General features: G+C 45.2%; 1 protein-coding gene across 1 annotated transcript in view; it reads right to left on the reverse strand.

Annotated features, from left to right (window-relative positions):
• Positions 1-24775, reverse strand: part of GATAD2A (GATA zinc finger domain containing 2A) — a 127115-nt gene that overhangs the window by 46046 nt on the left and 56294 nt on the right. The window contains 2 exon segments of the mRNA XM_087703186.1: positions 4600-4738; positions 16607-16681. Coding sequence (XP_087559312.1) covers positions 4600-4632 — 33 coding nt within the window. The 5' untranslated portion in view covers positions 4633-4738; positions 16607-16681.

The following is a 24775-nucleotide window of genomic DNA, read 5'->3' on the forward strand; positions in this document are numbered from 1 at the left end:
CCGGGGGGGGGGGGGATGGTTTAACATGTGGAACCTAAGCCCGCCTATGTTTGCCTGCCACTTGCGCAACCCAGTTCCCAACAGACCATGGACTGGGACTGGTCTGCGGACCGGAAGTTGGGGATCCCCGATATAAAGCACATCAACAGCTTCAAGTGTAATTTAATATTTCCAGCAATGCTTCTGGACCCATCTGGACTCTGATGGTTTTATTAAAAATGTCCTGGTGGGCAGGCACAACCAAATGTTTCATTTACTTTTGGTAAGTTAGGTTCTCAGATTGTCGCCACCTAATAATTTTCCCAGACTGCCCACAATGTTCACCTCCAGATGTGTCCATTACCGCAAAAAAAGTAGGGGGGGGAACCCTTATGCTAACTAACAGCTTGTTTCAACCACGATTTATTAAATAAGCTACAGTGTCTGAGATCGCAGGTGCGGAACAAAAGGCAAAACAAACTCCATAGGGTAATTAAGCGTAATTGAACCACCCAATCATTATCCGACTGCCCTGTCCAGAATCTCTCCCAGCCCTACTTAGAGATGGCCAAAAACTGAGTGTGTCAGAGTTTTACCTCCCAAGTTATGGTGCCTCATTCTCGTTTTGCAGGAATACATTTGCGGCTTAAGGATGACTGGGAAATGCTTGGATGTAGAGAGAACGATAGAAAAACAAAACAAAACTCAAGACCCCAATGGAAGTTAGAGGCATGCAACTTGGAGATAAGCGAGGGTGTGGGGCCAACAAATAAAATTCAGAACGAAGATAAAGATGGTTCAACAGGGATCTAATTCTTCCTGAACTCCTAGCTAGCAAATCAATCAATTTATTTTTTAATTGGGGCATATTTTGGCCAGAGTATGAAATAAGGAGCCTTTTGCCAATAAGAAAGAGACTGCAAAGAGCACCTAATCACTGATTCTCCTTCTACCTTAGTAAAGGATCCTCTTAAACCAGGGGTCTCCAACCTTTGGCAACTTTAACACTTGTGAACTTCAAGCAAAGCTGGCTGAGGAACTCTGGGAGTTGAAGTCCACAAATCTTAAAAGTTGTCATGGCTGGAGACTTAAACCTCTATGTAGGAATGATGTCCTATGTTAAGTTTTCACCTTGTACATCTCAGCTTCCAGCTCCCATTACACTAGAGGAGTTTTTCCCCAAATCTTGGCAACTTGAAGATGTCTGGACTTCAACTCCCAGAATTCCCCAGCCAGCATTCGCTGGCTGGGGAATTCTGGGAGTTGAAGTCCAAACATCTTCCAAGTTGCCAAGATTTGGGGAAACACTGCACTAGAGTCAAAAACAAAGCTTCATCCTAATAGAATGTTATGTACCCAGTCTTAGTCCACATCCATCTTGGGGCAAAAAGAGTTTTCATATAGGAACAATATCCTTGAGACACAATGAAACCAGCAGGCTATACAACCCTCAACTTAGATACCTGCTGCTTAGCAGAGTTCTTTATTTCCTTATTACAGTAATTTGTATACCACCTGCAAATGCTTCACCTTTCCCTGGGGGCCATAAGCTAGTGGACACCTCCTTTATACGTTAGCAACCCACACCTTGTGCTTTCGATAAGAGTCTCTACTCCAACTCCCAGGATCCTTATTAAGCATAGCTGGCTATTGATTACGGGTAGTCCTTTACTTCCGACCACAATTCAGCCCAAACTTTCTGCCGCTAAGCAAGACCGTGGTCAAGTGAGCCTTGCCCAATTTTTACAATCTTCCTCGACACAGTTGTTAAGTGAATCACTGCAGTTGTTAAGTTAGTAACACGATGGTTACCGTATTTTTCGAAGTAGAAGATGCACAAAGATTTTAAAGAGGCAAATTAAAAAAGAAAGTTTTTACACTCTGCAGACCTCCCTAAAACAGCCTGTCTTTTGTCAAAAAAAAGGGGGGCATGCATAGCCTTTAGGAAGCTTGCAGAATGCTCCTGGGGGCTAGCCCCCCCCCCCCAAATGAGCAAAAAGTGCCCCATTTTTTGCAAAAACGGGCCCGTTTCTGTCAAAAAAAGGGCACACATAGCTTATAGAGTGCTCCTGGGTGCTGGGCGGGGGCTAAAATTGAGCAAAAAACAGCCCATTTGTCGCTCATTTCTGCCCTCCCCAGCCCCCAGGAGCACTCTGGAAGCCTCCTAAAGGTTATGCACGACCATTTTTGCAAAGAGGTTGGGGTTTCGGGAGGCCAAAAATGCTGTATTCACTGTATAAGAGACACCCAGATTTTCACTCTCTTTTTGGGGGGGGGGGGAGTGCGTCTTACACTATGAAAAATACGTTAAGTGAGTCTGATTTCACCATTGACTTTGCTTGTCATAAGGTTGCAAGAGGTGATCACATGACCCCAGGACACTGCAACCATCATAAATATCACATGGCTATTGGGATGCTGCAACAGCCATAAGTATGAGAAATGGTTGCAAATCACTTTTTTCAGTTCCATTATAAGTTCAAACCGTCACTAAACGTATGTCTGTAAGTCAAGGACTACCCGTACTGAAGCCCAGCTTGGGGAAGACTGCTCTAGGTGGGTCAGAATATCTGTCTACAGAGCCAGCAAGCTTCCTGCTACAACTTCTTTTAACTCATGACCATTTCTTGATATCATCCATTGCAAAAGACTGGACTGTGGTGAAGGCACAGTTTGTGACTCACATTGTATCTAACTTCACGGAAGTTAGTAGCCCACTTGCAACACAAACATATGTGAGCACACAGACCCCTTTGTAGTATTGGGAAATTGTTCAGTTTTTGCTTGGTTATCCTCAAGTAATTTCTAGTCAGCCTAGGACAGGGGTCGGCAACCTAAAACATTCGAAGAGCCACAAAGGTTGTAACTGGAAGCCCCCCGTTCAATTCTGGAGCCAATCGGAAGTCCGGTTCCCCCACCATAGTCTTCTCCTAGCGCGGCGTCCTTTTTCCTCTACCTGTCCTAACCGAAAGCCCTATCAATTGTGGAGCTGACCAGAAAACCTGCTCCTTGCTGTAGAGTCTCATCCTGGCGTGCTGTGCTCCCCCCCTCCCAACCGGAAGCTCCTCTCAAAATTGGTATTGGTATTTATTCGATTTTTAAACCGCCCTATTCCCCGAAGGGACTCAGGGCGGCTGAACAAAAACTAGGGGAAGGGGAAAAACAAATATAAAAAGTAAGACAAACAGGACGGTGATACAACAGTTTAAAAAAGCACAGCAAGCACAGCAAATTCGAGTAGTGGGGGGGGGGGGGGAACTCAACCCCAGGCTTGCTGGGACAGCCAGGCCTTAATGGCTGTCCGGAAGGCCTGAAGGGTGGCGAGGGTCCGAATCTCCACGGGGAGCTCGTTCCAAAGGGCCGGAGCAGCCACAGAGAAGGCCCTCCTCCGGGTGGTCGACAGCCAGCATTGGCCGGCAGATGGAATTCGGAGGAGGCCTAATCTGTGGGATCTAATGGGTCTATGGGAGGTAATTGGCAGCAGGCGGTCTCTCAAGTACCCAGGTCCAATACCATGTAGGGCTTTATAAGTAATAACTAGCACCTTGAAGCGTATCCGGAGACCAATAGGCAGCCAGTGCAGCTCGCGGAGGATAGATGTGACGTGGGTGTACCGTGGCGCACCCACAATCGCTCGCGCGGCTGCATTCTGGACCAGCTGAAATCTCCGAACACTCTTCAAGGGCTGCCCCATGTAGCACCAACCAGGGACAGGGAGCCATAGCAGAGGGATGAAAGAGCCATATGCAGCTCCAGAGTCGCGGGTTGCTGACGACCCCTGGCCTAGGAAATCCTGCTTAAGCAGGGGGTTGGACTAGATGAACTGTAAGGTTCCTTCCAAGTCTGTTATTCTGTCTCTCAGCCCAAACACAGAGGACATCAAATGCCTGTTGGACTTGACAAGACAGGTAGTATTCCAAGTCATACACATTTTTGTTTGATTTGTCATGTTCAAAGTAGCCCATTTACACACTCTAGTTATTTTCGTATGGGGAAATCTACAGCTTTGATAAAATTATTTCACCAAGTTACTGGGAGAGAAATCTCAATTCACCACAGGCAACCAGATTGAGATTTAGCCTTTTTTTTCCCCAGCACTACTTTTAACATTTTACTATTTTCTTGCCGTATAAATTTATGCATAGGTTGCAATTTATGCAACATATCACAGGTCTTTTATTCTCTGTGCTCCAACACTGGGAAGCCATATTTCCATTAAAGGTAAAGGTTTCCCTCGCACATACGTGCTAGTCGTTCCCAACTCTAGGGGGCGGTGCTCATCTCCGTTTCAAAGCCGAAGAGCCAGCGCTGTCTGAAGACATCTCAGTGGTCATGTGGCCGGAATGACTAAACGCCGAATGAGCACGGAACACTGTTACCTTCCCACCAAAGGTGGTTCCTGTTTTTCTATTTGCATTTTTACATCCTTTCGAACCGCTAGGTTGGCAGAAGTTGGGACAAGTAACGTTAGGAGGCACTAGGGATTCGAACTACCAAACTGCCAACCTTTCTGATTGACAAGCTCAGCGTCTTAGCCACCGCATCCCTAACGCATTTGCATTGGCAGCCCCCAAATGTGTTTAGGTCCATCCCTCTTCCCTTAAAGAAAAGAAGACCAACCTGGGATAATTCAGGCAGTGTCTTTTCCAACATGGGTGTCTGTGACAGAATTTTATCACATATTGACTGAATCACCTTCTGCTTGAAGACAGGCAGAGAGAAGGGACCTTTGTTGGGCAATTACTGCTTTCTTTCGCCACTGTAGGGAAAGTTATAGGAAGAAAACATAAAAGTAGAAATGAGTTCCATTTTAAGATACAAGGAGAAGAATCAGGCATACACCCAAGTTTCCCCAGAGTAGACTACATCACACAGTCAAACGAAAGGTTAGCTGTCCGGTTAAAGAAAACTTCATTTAAAGGAGAATGTTTGTAGCTCAGGGTTGAAATGATGAGTCCTTGATGCTCTCTGCACTGATGATGTTGCCTAGTTGGGTAATGAAACTTCTGAAAGAAAACAACCCAAGTCAGAGAGCACCAAGGAACTCTCAAATCTTCATTTATCCCACAAATTTTCATCTATTGTCTGCATTCAAGTAACAAAGAAATTGCTTGAAATTGGTATGGGAGAAGGTTTCTTTTGTTTTTATAAAATATTGTGCTATGTGCCATCTCACCATTCTTCATCCATGGGACTCAGACATTTCATATTTTCTCCTAATACAGGGGTCTCAGCAACTTTAAATGCTCAAAGGGCCCTTTGGACCCGTTTCCCACAGAAAAGAAAACACCAGGAGCCACAAAGTTCCTAACCGGAAGCCCCCCATTCAATTCTGGAGCCGATTGGAAGTCCAGTTTCCCCCACCATTAGAGTCTCCTCTTAGTGTGGCATCCTTTTTTCCTCTACCTGTCCTAACTGAAAATCCTATCAATTGTGGAACCGACCAGAAAACCTGACCCTTGTCATAGAGCAGTGATGGCGAAACTATGGCACGCGTGCCACAGGTGGCATGCGGAGCCATTTGTCAGGGAACGCAAGGTGCTGCCCTGTCAGCTGGCCAGTGGACATGTGCGCACTGGCCAGCTGAGTTCACCCTTTTTTAAACCCATTTTTCGCCCTTCCCAGGCTCCAGAGGCTTTATAGGAGCCTGGGGAGAGCGAAAAGAGCCTCCCCCCCGCCCGGAGGCCCTCGGGAGGCTTCATGAGCTTCTGTGAAGCCTCCGGAGTGCAAAACAACAGTCCTATGGGAAAATTGGAAGTTCGGGAGCGGACTTCCGATTTGCTCGGAGGGTCGTTTTGACTGCTCTGGAGGCTTCAAGGAAGCCCCCTGAAGGTCCCTGAATCCTTCGGAGCGCTCAAAACGACCCTCTGAGCAAACCAGGTCACTCCGGTTTGCTCGGAGGGTCGTTTTGACTGCTCTGGAGCGGGGAGGGGGAGGCTGTTTTTGCCCTCCCCAGGCTCCTATAAAGCCTCTGGAGCCTGGGGAGGGCAAAAAAAAGAATGCAAGAAATGGCTAGTTGCGCCTGTAGCGTGCACATGTGCACTGGGGGGGGGGTGTTGTCGTGCATTGCATTATGGGTGCGACATGCTCGCACACACACACACCCGCGCTCTCCCCACTTATGGCACCCGAGCCAAAAAAGGTTCGCCATTGCTGCCATAGAGTCTCCTTCTGACAAGCCGTGCTCCCCCCACAAACCGGAAAGTCCTCTCAAAATTGTGGTGCTAACTGGCGACAGGGAGCCACAGAGGGATGAAAGAGCTACATGCGGCTCCAGAGCCGCAGGTTGCTGTCCTAATAGCCCCCCCCCCCAATCTCCTGCTATCCTGACTATTTTTTTTCCCCCAGATAAAATTGTCAAGAAATGAATTAGGCCATCTCTGGTACCACCCTGGGAACAAGTAATCAACAGCTTATACATCCAAGCAATGTGACCTTTCAACAATGACCATTTGTGAAGATATTCTTTTCAGTACTGTATTCGTTTTGCTCTTAGGTTTTTTTAAATAATCAAGTTTTATCCCATTTTTGCATCTGTGGCAATGCATCTAACTGGGCTTATTGGGAAGTACAGTCCAATACATCTGAAGGCTACACAGGTGTGAAAAATACCCACCAAATGTTAAGACAAATGTTCTCCTCAGGAAGTAGAAACTAATCAAGGAGAGAAGCAACTTAGAACTGAGGAGAAATTTCCTGACAGTTAGAACAATTAATCAGTGGAACGAATTGCCTCCTGAAGTTGTGAATGCCCCAACACTGCAAGTCTTTAAGAAGATATTGGATAACCATTTGTCTGAAATGGTATAGGGTTTCCTGCCTAAGCAGGGGGTTGGACTAGAAGACCTCCAAGGTCCCTTCCAACTCTGCTATTGTATTGTATTGTATTGAAGTGGCCATACATTATACTGTTCACTTATAGATTTATATCCCATTTTTTTTGCAGCAGCGCAGTAGTGCTCTCTCCTGGTTTTCCTATCCTGTGAGATAGGATGCGCTGAAAGACAGAAAGTGGCCTAAATACCCTCATAGGGCTTGCTTCCACCTGTCTGTCTGTCTATCTGTCTGTCCGTCCATCTTCTGAAATACCCACATCACTCACAGAGACCTGCCAGCCTTCCATCTTTGATCTCGTATGAACTGTTTGGTCATTGGACAACCATTTGTCTGAAATGGTATAGGGCAGTGATGGCAAACCTTTTCGGCACCGAGTGGCTAAACCAGAACGTGTGTGCACACGCATGTGCACTAGTGTCGGAAACCTGAAAACCGGGTGGCCGTCACGTATGCGTGCGCCAGGAACCAAAAGAGCAGCTGGCGATGGCACGTGTGCCCACAGAGAGGGCTCTGCCCGCCACCTGTGGCACGCGCGCCATAGGTTCACCATCACAGGTATAGGGTTTCCTGCCTGAGCAGGGGGTTGGACTAGAAGATCTCCAAGGACCCTTCCAACTCTGTTATTCTAGTCTGCTAAAGGTGAGCTGATTCCGGGAGGGGACTAGAACTGGGGTCTCTCTGCCCCTAGTCCAGCCGTCTTCCCCACCACCTGATTGGTTCTTGGGCTGTGAGGGAGGAATTGGCTGAAAATCAGCCAATGAGCTTCTGGGGCTGAAGGGGGCTAGGATCTCCTTATTTGGCAGTCTCCAACCTTGGCAACTTTACGACTGGGGGACTTCAATGCCCAGAATTCTGGGCATTGAAGTCCCCCAGTCGTAAAGTTGCCAAGGTTGGAGACCCCTGTTCTTGTTGCAAGTCCAGCACCTTCTCCACTGCCCTCCATTGTGAAAAGATCTGTATCCTTAGCTACTGAGATGTTCTCCAGGGGCCTGGATAAAGACGAGAGTTGCCTACAATGAGCTACCACAAACCCTTTTCGCTGAGGATGCTAGTGAAGGCACCTGGGGTTTCCGCTTTCAAAGCATGTGCTCGGTTCCCACTGGGCTATGGTCCTCATATATTGCACACACACACGGGACCAGAGGTGAAGGTTTCTTGAATAGAAAAGATCCGACAAATAATAACACAGCCTTTGACTTTCAGCCACTGGTTTAGAGATCATTTGACGTTAAAATGGCAGTGAAAAAAGTGACGTAAATGAGATCCAGTCCCTGCCCGTATGTCCCCCCCCAGCCACGTGAAGAAAATTTGAGTGCTTGGCTAGTGGCATCTGCTTACGAAGGTTGCAACGTCCCAGGATCATTGCTTGTGACCTTCCCAGCTGGCTTCCAACAAACAATGGGGACATGACGCATTTGCTTAACGACTGCATGATTTGCTTAGCAACCATGGTGATTTGCTTAACAGGGCAACCAAGACGTATCAGACATGACTGACTTAAGAACCACCTTCATTAGCAATGGATATTCTGGTCCCAATGGTCATAAGTCAAAGACTACCTACCTACCTACCTACCTACACGCCCAGACACTTTTGTGTGTGTGTCATTAGCTTTTTAAAAAGTAAACTATATCCTCTTTTGTATTGCCACAAAAAGTTGGCACAGAATCACAGGGTTGCCAAGGACCTTGGAGGTTTTCTAGTCCAGGGGTGTCAAACTCAAGGCCTTGGGGGGGGGGTGGAGATCCGGCCTGTGAGGCTGCCCTGGAAACAGTGAAGGACCGGCACCTGGGGCGTTAGCCGCAGAGCAGGTTGACCAGACACTGATCTTCCACTGGTGGCAGCCATCTGGTCGGGAACGCAGTTAGCCTTAGATCTGCAGGGCTGCTGTGGAGTCAGTGAGGGGGCGCCGAGACAATGGATCCCCCCAGCACCCCCCCCGGACCACCACAAGTGCCCCCCTGATGCAAGCAACTTTAGCAATAGCAATAGCAGTTAGACTTATATACCGCTTCATAGGGCTTTCAGCCGTCTCTAAGCGGTTTACAGAGTCAGCATATCGCCCCCACAGTCTGGGTCCTCATTTCACCCACCTCAGAAGGATGGAAGGCTGAGTCAACCTGGAGCCGGTGAGATTTGAACCGCTGAACTGCAGATAGCAGTCAGCTGAAGTGGCCTGCAGTACTGCACTCTAACCACTGTGCCACCTCGGCTCGAACTTTGAACTGGTCATGACCACCCCAGCCAGCCCCCTCCCCCCCCCCGGTCAGCCGCGACCACCCCAGCCATGCCCCCCCCCCCAGGTCAACCACAACCCTGATGTGGTCCTCAATGAAACTGAGTTTGACACCCCTGTTCTAGTTCAACCCCCCGCCCAGGGCAGGACTCTCCTCACACCATCTCAGTCAAATGGTTATCCACAAATGGTATCTACTATCGTGAATCCTCATGTATATTCAAGAATATTTCCCAAATGAGCTAAAGGCTAGACAGCTGAAAGTGACTTAATATTTTTAACACCTCAGGATGGAATACAAACAAGCAGGAAGTACTAAGGGAACACAATTTAAAACTTGCTTTGCTATAATATTAAGGGCAATCAGTAAAATAAAACCTTCGGTTGCCAATAATTTTGGTCAGAAAACCCTCGGCTTATTAAATCCTAAGCAATCTTCCATATCTCAAACTGCTGGTAAACTGCAGAAGTACTGTAGTATTTAAAGGCTTGGGTTTTTTCCCCCTTCCTTCAACTCATATATAGCCTTGCTTTCCTATAAACATTGTGATTCTGGCATTAGTCTATTTAAATTACTGCTCCCTTCCAAAACCTTTATTAAAAATGATTTCCAGTGATTTATGGATCCCTGTTACTACCATTCTAATTTTAAAATAAAGTTTAATTTCATTTACCTGAACAAAATTTAATAATAATTATAACAGATGAAAAAGGAGTGGAAATAAGGATGTGCAACTTTTAAAAGGAAAAATCCAAGTTTTTTTTCTTGGAAATTAAAAAAAAGCAACCCTCAGTTGCCCAACAACTCCTGGGCTTGGCTGACTGAAAGGCCTTGGCTGCAGCATGTAAAGGGTTAAGTCCTGCCATCTTCATGCCATTCACTGATATGTCCATTAAGGGTGTTACATAACAAAATGGCAGACCTTAACCCTTTCCTTGCCACACTTCCTTTCACTGTCAGTCACACACTTCAGCAGGCTGAAATCAAAAGCACCTAAAGGAAAACTCCCAAGGCTGAATGGGTTTATGAGATATTATATTTTAAATAAGGTGTTGAAGCTTAAACTTAATGAACAGCAACAAATTGAAAAAAGAAGTATAAGGGTGCGGGGGGGGGGTCGTGACTTCAATTTTATATTTTAACTTTTTAAAAAAGGTAGAAGTTTTAATGCTAACAATACCAGCTTTTCTTAACAGGGGAAGCAAAGTGTGATTCTATGAACATGGAAATGCATTAAGTTTGTGTCAGGCATGTTGAGCAGAGATTTAGAACTGTCAAAATTACCCCATATTTGCAGATTCCCCCCCCCTCCCAAAGGTACAGATTACCACCTCTTCAGCAGCTTTAAGCACTGAAAGCTAAACCTGTTGCAATTCTCAATTTCTGGATTATAACTTGAAGGTCTCTAGAGTAGCATTTCTCAACCTTAGCATTTTGAAGAAATGTGGACTTCAACTCCCAGAATTCCCCAGCCAGCCATGCTGGCTGGGGAATTCTGGGAGTTGAAGTCCCATACATTTTAAAGATTAAAAGTCCAAATACTTTAAAAGAAGCTGTTCTCGGCATTATCTCCAGCTGAACTACAACTTATATCAGCAGAACCTTGCTAAGAGAAGGCAGGATGGAAACCATCACCAGCCTCATCTGGGGATGATGGACGATGGGGGTGGGGGTGAGAAGCTAAGAAATGAGTCAGCTGATCTCCCCCCACATAAGCCAGTGCAGGGATCCATAGCATCTCTGACATGCTATCCAGCTTCTATTTGAAGAAGACCTCTAGCAAAGAAGAACCCATGATGTCATGTGGCAGGCTGTTCCCCTGGCTGATAGAAAGTTCCTCTTAAGACGTCTAGCCAAAAATTCCTTCCTCTTTATTTCAGTCCACTGTTTTCAGTCCTGCCCACTGAAGCCACGGACAATATCCCCTCCCTCTTCTGGATGAGACCCTTTTGGATAACTGAAGACTAATACCGTATTTCCCATTTGTCTTTTCTGTAGGCAAATACTCCGACCCTTTAACTATTCCTCATTGGGCTACATATCCCCCAACTTTTCACCATCTTGGTAGTCTAGTCTTCTTCTGTTTTTTTCACTGTCCTTTTTTGAATGGTGGTCGCAGAATTGAATACACATCTCCAAACCAAGTCTGGCCAGGGCAGAGAAGAACGGGAACAATTATTTCCATGATTTGAACTCTTTTATGTTTTTATTGATGCATGCCAACAGTATTTGGTTTTTCTGCAGTTGCATCACACTGCTGGCTCACTTTCAATTTGAGATGGGTGAGGACATTCAGAGAATCCTTTAATGTACTACAGGTAGTCCTCGACCTACAACTGTTTCATTTAGCGACCGTTTAAAGTTACAAAGCATTGAAAAAAATGACTTATGACCATTTTTCACACTTATGAGTGTTGCAAAATTCCCATGGACATGTGATTTACATTCAGATAGCGATAGCAATAGCACTTAGACTTATATACTGCTTCCGAGTGCTTTACAGCCGTCTCTAAGCAGTTTACAGAGCCAGCCTATTGCCCTCAACAATCTGGGTCCTCATTTTACCAACCTCAGAAGGATGTAAGGCTGAGTCAACCTTGAGCCTGGTGAGATTCGAATTGCCAAATTGCAGCCAGCCAGTGATCAGTAGAGGTAGCTTGCAGTACGGCACTCCAACCACTGCTCCACCGCGGCTCATGCTTGACAACTGGTTCATATTTATGACGGTTGCAGTGTCCCATGGTCATGTGATCCCTTTTTGCCACCTTCTGACAAGCATGGTTAATGGGGAAGCAAGATTCACTTAACAACTGTGCCACTAATTTAACAAATGCGGTAAAAGTCATAAAATGGGGCAAAACTCACGTTAACAAATTTCTCACTTAGCAGTATAAATGTTGGGCTCAAATGGGTCCTTCGTAAGTCGAGGACTCACTGTATTGCCAAACGAAGCTATATTTTTATACCTCACATTTTCCTCTTCTTCTCAGCCACAGCTGGGCACCTTCCTAGCCCCATCTCTCCCCACATGTGATTATGAGTCAATCCTACTGAGAGATGCAGTAATTATGGACACAACAGCACTGCAACTGTGCCTTCGGCTTCATCATCAAAACAGAAAAATGGGGCAAAGTGTTGAAATCACCTGAAAATATAATGGGCAGACCTCTTCTATGCCTATGTCCTACCTACTCCAGTGTAAATTAACTTGCTAGTATCAGCCCTTGTTTTCCTAATACAAGGGCTACTGAAATTCAAGTAATCAAGACTTAAAAGTCTAACAAGGAATCTCATTCTGCACTCCTGTTCTACACCATGCTTCAGTAAACAAATCCCAGAACAGGTAGTCCTCGCTTTCATAACCAGTCACTTAACCGCTGTTTGGAGCTATGACAAACTTGAAAAGGGCTATTTATGAGCCATCCTCAAAGTTATGACTGCCGTAAACACACCTCATATGCTGTCTACATGGTAGCATTTTGAGCTAGCATTTGTGACAGGTTGCAGTCAAAAGACCACAATTTGTCATTTCTTTTTGCTGGTTTCCCAGCAGAAAATGGCAAAAACTGCCCACTGGTTATGCTGGCATTTACCATATTTTTTGGAGTATAACACGCACCAAGATTTTGAAGAGGCAAATTTTTTTAAAAAGTTTTTGCACTCTGCAAACCTCTCCAAAATGTCAAAGAAAAGGGCATGAATAGCCTTTAGGAGGCTTGTAGAGTGCTCCTGGGGGGTGGGGAGGGGAAAAAATGAGCATGCATAGCCTTTAGGAGGCTTATAGAGTGCTCCTGGGGGCTGGGGGCAAAATTGAACAAAAAACGGCCCATTTTTGGCTCATTTCTGCCCTCCCCAGACCCCAGGAGCACTCCATAAGCCTCCTAAAGGCTATGGACCGCCATTTTGGTGAAGGGGCGGGGCTTCAGGAGGGAAAAAATGCTTTATTCAGTGTATAAGACGCACCCAGATTTTCACCCTCTTTTTTGAGGGAAAAAGGTGCGTCTTATACTTCGAAACAAACGGTACTTAGCGATCATTTAAATTGCTTAACGACCATTATAAAAAGCATAGTAAAATCAAGTCAGGTCACATGGTAGCCCGCTGAGCAAACATAAGGACTCCCACCAAAAATTCTGGGCTTCATTGTGGTCATAGGTTGAAGACTACCTGTACAGCTTTCTCCAACAATCTGATTGACAGGTTATGCTTTTGAGGGATCTACTTGAACTACAGTTACTGCTTTAGCCTAGCTCAGGGAGATTCTCTAGACCAGGGGTCGGCAACCTTAAACACTCAAAGAGCCATTTGGACCCGTTTCCCACAGAAAAGAAAACACCGGGAGCCACAAAACCCTTCTGGTGCCTGACTATTTCCTGAGTGGCCACAAAACTAGCATATGTAGTTGAATTAAACATTCTGTTTTCTTCTGAAATTTTTCTTGGATTTAACCATGGTTGGCCTACTTGAGGGGGGGGGGGGCTCAAAAAACACAATAAATTGCATGCCAGAGGGTGTTGCACATTGGCGGTTGTGACACCTATTTTGAATGACAGGGAGCTGCAGCAGAGGGATGAAAGAGCCACATGTGGCTCCTGAGCCGCAGGGTTGCTCTAGACCAGCAGCCTGGTTCCTAAAGAGGGGGTTTCTAAGGAACCCATAAGCAGTCTATGAAATTAACAGCTTTCTCTCCTTCTGCTCTTCTCCAGCAGCTAATTATAGCGGTGGTGTACAATGCTTGGTAGCATGGAGGCTCTGTTTAGTCCCCAAGGGGTAATGTCAGTGGAGTAACTCTTCTCTTGCACCGGTTTCTCTGTAGCAAGAGTCCTCCAACCTTTCCTGGTTGACGCAGGGCCAACTTTACAGCATTATGGGCCCCAGGCAAAGCAGTGTATCTTGGGCCCTTCCGACAACTACTCACAGGACTAAAAATGACTAAACATATATTTGCATGTTAGTATTAATAAAAAAAACATGCAGTAAAATATGATATGTTGCTGTATTTATATGATACAAGGTGCATTGAAGGGTCAACATACCCAGATTAGTATGGGCCCCCTATGTTTGTGGGACCCACGCGGGCAAGTACCCATCAGGCCCATGCATTAACACAGCCCTAGGTTGACATCCTGGAGTGGGGGGCGGGGGGGGGGAGAGGGGATGATTTTGTGGGAGGGACTGGCGCATGTACGTGAGCACCCACGAGGCTCGCATGAGTGGGACCGCAAGTGTCTGCGGCGACGCTTGCATAAGTGGGGTGTGCGCTGATACATGTGCACTGGCTGGCCACTCCTGTGGTCCGGTGACGATTAGGCCATGGCTTGGCAGTGGGCCGTGGGCCGCAGGTTGGGGACCCCTGCTCTATAATCAATCTAATTTGTAGCTAATTTTAGGAACTCCATACTATATAAAATGCTTTAGGGCGGGAAGAATGGTCTGCTCCCAATGAAAGCCATCTAAACAAGGCTACCACTCATTTAGTGACGGTTTAAAGTTATAACAGCACCGAAAATATTGACTTATGACTGTTTTTCACACTTATGACTGTTGTAGCATCTACATGGTTACGTGATCAAAATTCAGCCAGTTGGCAACTGCCTCACATTCATGATGGTTGCAGTGACCTGGGATCACGTGACTCCCTTGTACAGCCTTCTGATAAGCAAAGTCAATGGGGAAGCCATATTCCCTGGACAACCGTGTTACTATCTTAACAATTACAGTGATTCACTTAACAACCGTAGGGATTCACTTAAGAAGTGTGGCATGAAAGATCGTAAAACGGGACAAAATTCACCAAACAACGGTCTCAAGACTTAGCAACAGAAATTTGGGGCTTCCTTGTGGTCATAAGTCAAGGACTACCTGTACTCTATGGCAGCTTAAAGACCTCCTCTGGTTCTTGGCTATTCCTGACTTTCAACTGCATCCCCAGAGCAATTATAATGTTATGCTTTCCAGAGAGGAAGAAGAGGATTGGCCATAACTATATGCTAAAATTTGAATTTTTTTCCAGCTCAGCCAATGATACAGTGCATCCTTCTGTTTAGTCCTGCTCTAATCTAATTGATTCACCTGGTTTTAGTCCAGCTATTATGATCCAACCACCAGAGAGGGTCAAGACTGCATAGAGCCAAGGTGGCGCAGTGCATAGAGCCGAGGTGGCGCAGTGGTTAAATGCAGCATTACAGGCTACTTCAGCTGACTACAGTTCTGCAGTTCGGCTGTTCAAATCTCACCGGCTCAAGGTTGACTCAGCCTTCCATCCTTCCGAGGTGGGTAAAATGAGGACCCGGATTGTTGGGGGCAATATGCTGACTCTGTAAACCGCTTAGAGAGGGCTGTATATAAGCGGTATATAAGTCTAACTGCTAAGACTGGTGACTGACATGCTGCTCTGCAGACCATCTCCCTATGAGCCAAGATTAGCAGTGAAGTCCACAGAACAAAGCCAGAACACCTAAGAAGATGTTGGACAGCCGTTTGTCTAAAATGGTATAAGGTTCCTGCCTAGGCAGGGGGTTGGACTAGAAGACCTCCAAGGTCCCTTCCAACTCTGCTATTGTTTTGTATTGTATAAGCAGTTAGAACAATGCCGCACTCCTGAAGGGACACGCCACTGCCACATCCACCAGTTGATTTAGGCTAGATTGCACTGGTCTCCTAGTTATACCAACAAAACACTGGCAACCCTAACCCTCCCAAACCCTCTGCGCATCCATTTTTGAGAAAAACGGGATGCGCGAGGCGGGGTTTCAGGAGGCCAAAGATGCTGTATTCAGTGTATAAGACGCACCCAGATTTTCACCCTCTTTTTTGGGGGGGAAAAAGTGCATCTTATACTCTGAAAAATACGGTATTTTATTTATTAAATGTACTTATTAATTACATTTATATGCTGCCCACACCTCCCTGTTAGGTGACTGTGGGCAGCCAGCTTACATCATAAAAGTAGAATTACAAGCATTAAATATTAAAAGTTAACAGAAATTAGGTGTTTTAAAAACCAGTATTCAGATGGGATGGAGGTGGGGTCAATTGCCGTTTAGCCTCCCTAGTAGAGTACTAATTTCTAGCATAGGTCAAATCACGATCAACAACTTAGGTTTTAGCATGGTTTCACTTAGCAATGCATTTCATCATGACGGAAAGGGGGGCTATACAGAAGCAAGGCGTATGGGACCTGGAAAATCAAACACAGTACTGGGGCATCTTTGAAATGCAGGAACTATCCTCCTATGAATTTTCAATGCTGCAAGGTGAGCTGCTAATATAGCATAAGGGCAGCCTGAGTAACAGACAGGGCCATGATAAAGGCCAGCATTTTGCTGTCTGCTACAGAGGGGCAAGTATTTCTTGTGAGGACGCGAAGCAAATTGTGACAAAAATACCTTTTCATTTTAGTTTGCTCCCGACAACTGGCAATGAAAATTAGATTGTCTTTGAAGGTGGGAGATCCCAGTTTAACTGCCATTAATGCGACAGCTGCATATGTTCCAACAGGTGCTACACACACACACATACACACACATACTATATATAGAAGGTGTACCTACCTGCTGCGGATGTTCATGAGTTCTGAAGGAAGAACCGTGTAATTCTTTTGGCAGGTTGATCGAAAGTCAAGGAACCTAAAAAGAAGACAAAGAGGGTGTTGAAGTTACATGAATTTGGGATATCCTTGTCCCCTTTCATAAGTAAGTGGCTATTGTGATGGAGCAAAGGGAGAAATAATAAGTACAAGCTGCCTGATTTGAAACTAACTCACTACACTACACTATCACTTTTACTGCCCAGTTTCAACCTCCTGAAAGTCTGGCTTAGAGCCGAGGTGGCTCAGTGGTTAAATGCAGCACTGCAGGCTACTTCAGCTGACTGCAGTTCTGCAGTTCAGCTGTTCAAATCTCACCGGCTCAAGGTTGACTCAGCCTTCCATCCTTCCGAGGTGGGTAAAATGAGGACCCGGATTGTTGTTGGGAGCGATATGCTGACTCTGTAAACCGCTTAGAGAGGGCTGAAAGCCCTATGAAGCGGTATATAAGTCTAACTGCTATTGCTATTGCTATGGCTTCCCCGTTGATTTTGCTTGTCAGAAGGTTATGAAAGGGGATCACTTGACCCCGGGACAGTGCAACTGTCATAAATGTGAGTCAGTTGCCAAGTGTCTGAATTTTGATCACATGACCATGGGGTGCTGCAGCGGTCATAAGTGTGAAAAACAAACATAAGCCCCCTTTTTCTGTGCCATTGTAGCTTTGAACAGTCACTAAACGAACTTTGTAAATTGAGGACTACCTGTATGGTCAGGCCTCGCTTGATTCTGTATTCCCAAAATCTGGTGAGCCAAACAAAGAAGATAGCAATGACACTTAGACTTATATACCGCTTCGCAGTGCTTGACAGCCCTCTCTAAGCGGTTTACAGAGTCAGAATATTTCCCCCAACAATCTGGGCCCTCATTTGACCCACCTCAGGAGGACGGAAGGCTGAGTCAATCTTGAGCCTGGTGACATTCGAACTGCCAAACTGCAGGCAGTCTGCAGAAGTAGCCTGCAGTACTGCACTCTAACCACTGTGCCACCAAGGCTCATATCTGTGAGCAAGATTCATTTGAACAAAAATTCACAGCTGATTCTCTTCTAATCATAGTTCAGGGACAAATGATACATTTAGAACATAGTAGGTTCAACTCCAGTTACAGCGTGTCAGACAATCACCGACGACTGCTGGCAGATGAAATGCAATACAGTTAGTCTTTAAGTTAACAACTATTGGTTTAGCTCCCATTTGAAATTACAACAGTACTGGAAAATGTGTATGGCAACTGGTCCTTGTTCTTACGACTGATGCAGAATCCCCACGGTCACGTGATTAAAATTTGGTGACTTCACTTGGCAATTGACATGGTAGCTACAATGGCTGTAGCATCCTGGGATCCTGCAATCACCATTTGTCACCTATCCAGCCAGCTTCCCCCTTCCGTGACAATGTTAGTAGGGAAAACCAGATTTCCTTAACAACCATGTGATTCGTTTAACAACCATGGCAAAAAGAAAGTTGTTAAATCAGGCTTGATTTAACAACTGCCTTGCTTAGCAGTGTAAAATTCTGGCCTTAATACTGGTTGTAAGTCATACCTACTTGTAAATAGGCTTGATGGTGCCATGGCTTGCCTAACTAAGCATCATAAATCACAAAAAGAAAACTTCCTGCAATTTGAAATAGGGCTTGAATGAGGTCACATAGGGCTTCTGTTTGGGGGAAGTGAAAACTAGTTCCTTTAAAGAGTCAAAACTGTCTACTTTTGGGATCTCAGCCATGAATTCAGTAGATAGCTTTTTCAGCTATTGGATTTTACGTAGACAATCCATGGATTGGGAGGAAGGGCTTAAAAATATTGTTGTTCACTTAACAACGGTGGCAAGAAAAATCATAAAATGGGGCAAAACTCACTTCATAGATGTCTCATTTAGCAACATAAATTTTGGGCTCAGTTGTGTTTGTAAGTTGAGGACTACCCTAGTCTCTTTTCTTTCAGCTTGAAATGTGTCAAGGAAAGATAAGGTTTTTTTTGTAGTTCTATTGGAGATAGGTGTGTGTGTGTGTGTGTGTGTGTGTACATATATAAGTGTTATATCAAAGTACCTGGTATGCCCAAATATGGGAGGGAGCATACTGCTTCCCTTAACACTTATTTCCTTGGCTCAGCTGATAAGGGAGGAGAGCTTGCGGCAAATACAACTGCCTAACATGTAAAAACAGCCCAGGTTCAAATCTCAGTAAGGGTATGGCTAGCTGATGAGAGTGAAATAGCTGGAAATAGATCTATACTAGTCTCCCTTTATTTATTTTTCAGCAGGAATGCAATATACATACATACATACATACATACATACATACATACGAACAGAAGCTTAGTACCATGCCTAAAGGAAATCCAAAACACGCAGCTCCTGAAAAGCAGGTAAGAGGCTGAGCCAGGAAGCCCAGGGTTTGAAACTACATCCTGACCCCACCCTAAAAGTAGCCAAAAGCAAGCAGTTCTTTCAGTCATAGACACTCTGGGTTGACAACCTGGGAATTAAGCATGGCCCACCTGGTGAAGCTACTCACAAGGTCTTCTTGGTAATCAAAACTTTCCTACACATTTGAAATGTACTTGTCCCAGCACTGGTTCTCCCATCACAGAAAAATTCCATTTCTCCCGAGTACAGAAATACATCACCTAACCTAATTTGCATTATATAATCCCTTTCAATATGTATCACAGAGAATTCTTTAGGTTGATGTCACACGGGGGCAGACTGTCTCCCTCCTATGTTATGGTTCAAAGGCAGAACAGAAGCTCTGCAGGTTCAAAATCCCAAATTTAACCCCTGGTATTCTTGGGGGGGGGGGGGGAGAAAGAAAAAGGCCTCAAAATTCTAAAAATACCTTCTTTAACTTTGGTCGAATCCATATATGCAAATATCAATATTGCCAGAATGTTCAAACATTACTATTCTGGCTGGAAAGAGAAGGCGCCATTTTGGGGTCATCTGGATGTGCTCCATTCCAGCTTAGGATTCTGGGAATTGTGGTCCCAAGACCTCTGGATGGCATATTCAGTGGTGGAATGCGTATAAGTATACCTTATGACTAATCAATCCGTTGTTTAAATTACAACTTTCGTATGAAAAAGTCTACACCCTTTTTCCTTGCCTTTTTTTTTTAATGTAACATGCGCATTCCTCTTCCGTTTTCCTTTGTCTATTTAATTCAGCAAACCCCAAAATGCTCAAAAAACAACAACAACAACAACAACCTCCCAACAACCCCAACACTCCTGGGCTTTAACTTTAAACTTTCATTATAATTTGTTTGCCTTGGATGAGAAAAAAAAGAGTCGTTAAACCAATTCAAAAATTAGAATTAAACTTTCTATGAAATCCCCCTCCCTTCATATAGAGCAGTGTTTCTCAACCTTGGCAACTTGAAGATGTCTGGACTTCAACTCCCAGAATTCCCCAGCCAGCATTCGCTGGCTGGGGAATTCTGGGAGTTGAAGTCCAGACATCTTCAAGTTGCCAAGGTTGAGAAACACTGATATAGAGGGTTGAGGACAGTTGACTTAATTACTCTCTTCAACACATACTAAAAATAAAAGACCTTGGAGAGAGATAGAGATAGAGATAGATAGATAGATAGATAGATAGATAGATAGATAGATAGATAGATAGATAGATAGATAGATTATGATAGATAGATAGATGATAGATAGAGATCCATGCCACATAAATTTTTATCTGAAAATGATGGGGACTTCCTAATTAAATCATGCACCTTGCCCATTTTTAAAGATGCATCACAGAAGTTAGCATGGGCTGCTGAATTCAATAATAGCCTGTCAAATTTCCTTTTCGTTTTTAACAGGATACCTGCTTTTCGAGGTTCCGTTGGCAAGCTTGAAAAACCCTCAGCAGGAACAAAATGCATGCTGCGCTCTCGGAAGCCTGGGGTGGGGCAGGGTTTTCACTCGCTTTCTGCCCCACCGGCCTCATGCAGCACACGAGAGATTCCAGTAGAAGCCAAATCAATTGAAATGGAGGAAGCGGCTCCGTAGGAATTGGCAAAAAAAAAAAAAAATCTAAACAATTGTTTACTTTTTATTAATACCCGACGTCTCATTTCCCCAGCTCAATCCAAAAATCAGGGTCTCTTAAGACACACGGCGTTACAATATGACTTACACATGCACAGAAAGAAAGAGAGAGAGAAAGAGGGAGGGAGAAAAAGCGGAAAAGATTTTGAAACAAAAGTTGAACCACCACGCTCCTTCCTCCCACCCAAGAGCAAAGAGAGAGCCAAACGCAAAGACACCACTGTGGAGAAAACAATGCCCCAAACAGAATACGAAGCTCCGAAAGAGTGAGGCGGGAATCCTAATTCCCTTTCTTCAGAAAAGACCCGCGAGGGATTCAGGATGACAAAGACGTGTGTCTCCCACAAGGCTCAACGTTTCGCTTCCCCAGCTCCCTGCCTTCGTCTGACCCACACTCTGCTGCTTAGGAAGAAGAGGAAATTACCAGCTGAGTGGAGGCTCAGGGCCCTGCCCCACTTCGTAGCTTCCCCTCCTCCTCCTCCTCTTCCCGGCAGGGAAGCCTGGAGAACTCCGAGTCAACTTCTCTCACGCAAAGAGCCGCTTGCCGCGGACGACCTCCTCCAAAAAGCTTAGCAGCCAAGAAAAGAAGAGGGCTCAAGCGCTGAGTGGCTTTCAGAACAGAGCCCCTTCCCCACTTGAGGGGGAGAAGTGATGGTGGAAAGAAAAAAAAAAAGAGGATAGCCCAGCGTGGAAGGAGGTTATCTATGCGTTCAAGTGTCACATCAGAGACTGGAAGCTGTTTCCAGTGGGCGTTCCGAAAAAAGTCAGGGAGAGACTCCGGGAAGAAGCTTCCTCCTCTAAGGGAGCCAATAAACGAGGCCGGCTCTTACCCCTCTAAGCTGGCTTACGCTTCCGGAGCAGTTGCAGGAATGACCTTAGGACTCCAGAGAGAGAGAGGGAAAGAGAGAGAGAGAGAGAGGAGAGAGAGAAAGAGAGAGAGAGGGAAGGGAAGAGAGAGAGAGAGAGAGAGAGAGAGAGAGAAGGGAAGAGAGGGGGGAGAGAGAGAGAGAGGAGGTAAAGAGAGATATAATGAGGGGGGAGGGGGAGAGGAAGACATAAAGGGAAAGAGAGAGAGAGAGGGAAAGAGAGAGGAGGGAAGAGAGGGGAGGAAAGAGAGAGGAGGGAAAAAGAGAATGAGTGGGGAGAGAGGAAGAGATAGAGAGGGAAAGAGAGAAAAAAGAGAGGGGGAGGGAGAGATGAAAGAGAGAAAGGGAGAGAGAGGGGGGAGAAGTAATTGTGCGAAAGTGGCTGGATTTACAAAGACAAGGCCTTGAAGAGTTGCACAGCAAGGCAGAAAGAAAAGATGAACTGGGAGATTTAGCAGGCAGCATCGAACAATGAAGGGTCACTTTTAAAATGATAACTGACCAGGCTACAGAACTCTACTGAAATGATCATTTGGAACAAAGATTACAACTTTCTGGCTGAAGGAAGAAAAATAGTTACAAGGGATGATGTGTTAAGAGACAAAGTTACGGACACTGGAAAACAAGATCAGACCTTCTAACATTTTGGGACTGCACTTGCATTTTTTCCTTCTTTTGTTTTAAAACATGGGGATGCCTTCTTTTATAAAAAAATTGTGCAGGACCATTGCCTTGAAATGTGGAGGTTCTGCAGATAGGCAAAGTTAGTTTTTTGGGCATGTGTCTAGGCATTTCAAGATGTTAAGTAAATTTGTGGTATTCGACAGAAAAAAAAAAAGGGACGTAAACATACATCCGGCAAGTTGTTGAATTTTGGGAGCATCAGCCGCAGAAATGCCGAAAGAAGAGATCTGAATGTTGTACTAAAAGTAATGGGGCTCATCATCCTCTGGAACTCATCCGATGTGTCTTTACAAAGCCACCAAGATGTGGTCTTCAGTAACAATGTCAGTGAACCAGTTTTGAACCTTCTTCCTCGGTGTTTCTCGATCTTAAGCTTTGTTTCAAGTACGTGGAATCCAACTCACAGAATTCCCCAGCAAGTGTGCCAGCTGGGAAATTTTGAGAAATTGAATGGATCTTCCAGTGCCCTTAGAAGTCCCCATGCCTACTAACACAGCTTGGTCTGTTTCACCCAGTATACCAGTGGTGGTAAACCTTTTCGGCATTTGGAGCATGTGCGCGTTTGTCGGGACTGCAACATGGAAGAGGAGCTGCCCAGGGAGCATGCAGGCACTGGAAAATGAACTTCTGATTTCTGGTGTGCGCATGCACATCGGCCAGCTGGTCTTCCAGTTTCTGGTGCTCATGAGTGCACCACGATCGGCTGGCTGACACGCATGTGTGCCCCGGGAAACCGGAAGACCAGTTCTTCTGGTTTCCGGGACTGCCGCACGTGAAAAAGGCCAGCAGATCACCGCGTGTGCATGTGTGCCAGAAACCCAGAAGAGGAACGGGCACCGCCGCGCACGCCAGGTGACATAGCTGTGCGTGCCAGTTCAACATGTGTGCCACAGGTTCGCCAGTATATCATTTCCAACCATAGCTAGACACACTAAAGCATGACAAATCACAAGGCTTCCTCCCACCCTGCCCGCCATTTGTTCTGGGACAGCCGATATTCGAGACTGCTTCTGAACAGGGAGGCTTCACGAGGAGGCCTCCTTGCGCAAGGGCTGATAAAAGACCACTCCTTCTCTACCAGAGCGAAACCCACATCTTACATCCCCCACAGTAAACAATCAGATGACTCAGAAAGCCTTGCAAACAGGTTGTGACGGAGACAGCCTTCTCTGTGATTTTATAGAGCCCGGCTACAGGAAAACAATGACTATTTCCGAACTACACTAATACATCAACCCACTAAGACTAAGTTAAGCATATAATTAATACAATACAATAGCAGAGTTGGAAGGGACCTTGGAGGTCTTCTAGTCCAACCCCCTGGCTAGGCAGGAATCCCTATACCGTTTCAGACAGATGGCTATCCAACATCTTCTTAAAGACTTCCAGTGTTGGGGCATTCACAACTTCTGGAGGGAACTTCTGTTCCGCTGATTAATTGTTCTAATTGTCAGGAAATTTCTCCTCAGTTCTATGTTGCTTCTCTCCTTGATTAGTTTCCACCCATGGCTTCTTATTCTACCCTCAGGTGCTTTGGAGAATAGCTTGACTCCCTCTTCTTTGTGGCAACCCCTGAGATATTGGAACACTGCTATCATGTCTCCCCTAGTCATACTGTAATACAGATACAATTATCTTACTCGACTTACAAGTTCATGTTTGAAGTTACAACAGGGGAAAAAAGTGACTTACGACCGTTTTTCACACTTACAACCACTGCAGCATCCCCATGGTCATGTGATCAAAATTCAGGCGCTTCGCAACTGACTCATATTTATGACAGTCCTGGAGTCATCTGATCTCCTTTTGTAGCCTCCTGACAAGCAAAGTCACGGGGGAAGCCAGTTTCACTTACCAACTGAAGAGATTTGCTTAATAACTGTGGCAAGAATTTCTCACTTAGCAACATAAATTCTGAGCTCCATTGTGGTCGAGGACTACCTGATTTCAATCCCTTGCATTGGCCAGTTGAGGTCTTTGGGGAGCCAAGAAGCAAGACATGAGAGCAATAGCTGCCTTGCAGATCCTGGAACTAAAGGCAGACAAATATGGAACATCTGCTGCCTAAGTGTTCAGAAAACTGCTGTTCACACACAGCTGTTTTCATACCTGTCGGACGATTCCTAATGGCAGAATGAGGGAGGAAGCTTTAACAGGGAAAACAAAATTTGGAAATTACTCATAACTTTGAGGGAATATTTCTTACGGCGTAAACAGCCGCAATGAACACAGATCATTTTTATTCCCTGTTTGTTTTGAAAGACTCGATCCAGATTTAATGATAGGTTGCGATTTCTTTGTGAAACACGCCAGTAGAAGAAAGTTGGAGGTGTTTTCAAGGACTTTCTGATTAAGGAAGTTAAAGACCTGTTTTTCATTTGACTTCAGCTAGTACTTTTACCACGGACCTTCCATATTAAAAGTTTCTTGCCTGTTCTGTCTCCCAGTATTTTGTTGCAGGGGTGCAACTTGGGCCCAAGCCCACCCCTTTCCATGTTTTTAAAAAGATTGTTTTAATTATACAAGCCCAACAT

This window comes from Thamnophis sirtalis, unplaced genomic scaffold (assembly GCF_051295495.1).
Source record: "Thamnophis sirtalis isolate CommonGarterSnake01/CBP01778 unplaced genomic scaffold, rThaSir2_p1.2 scaffold_1, whole genome shotgun sequence".
Lineage (NCBI taxonomy): Eukaryota > Metazoa > Chordata > Lepidosauria > Squamata > Natricidae > Thamnophis > Thamnophis sirtalis.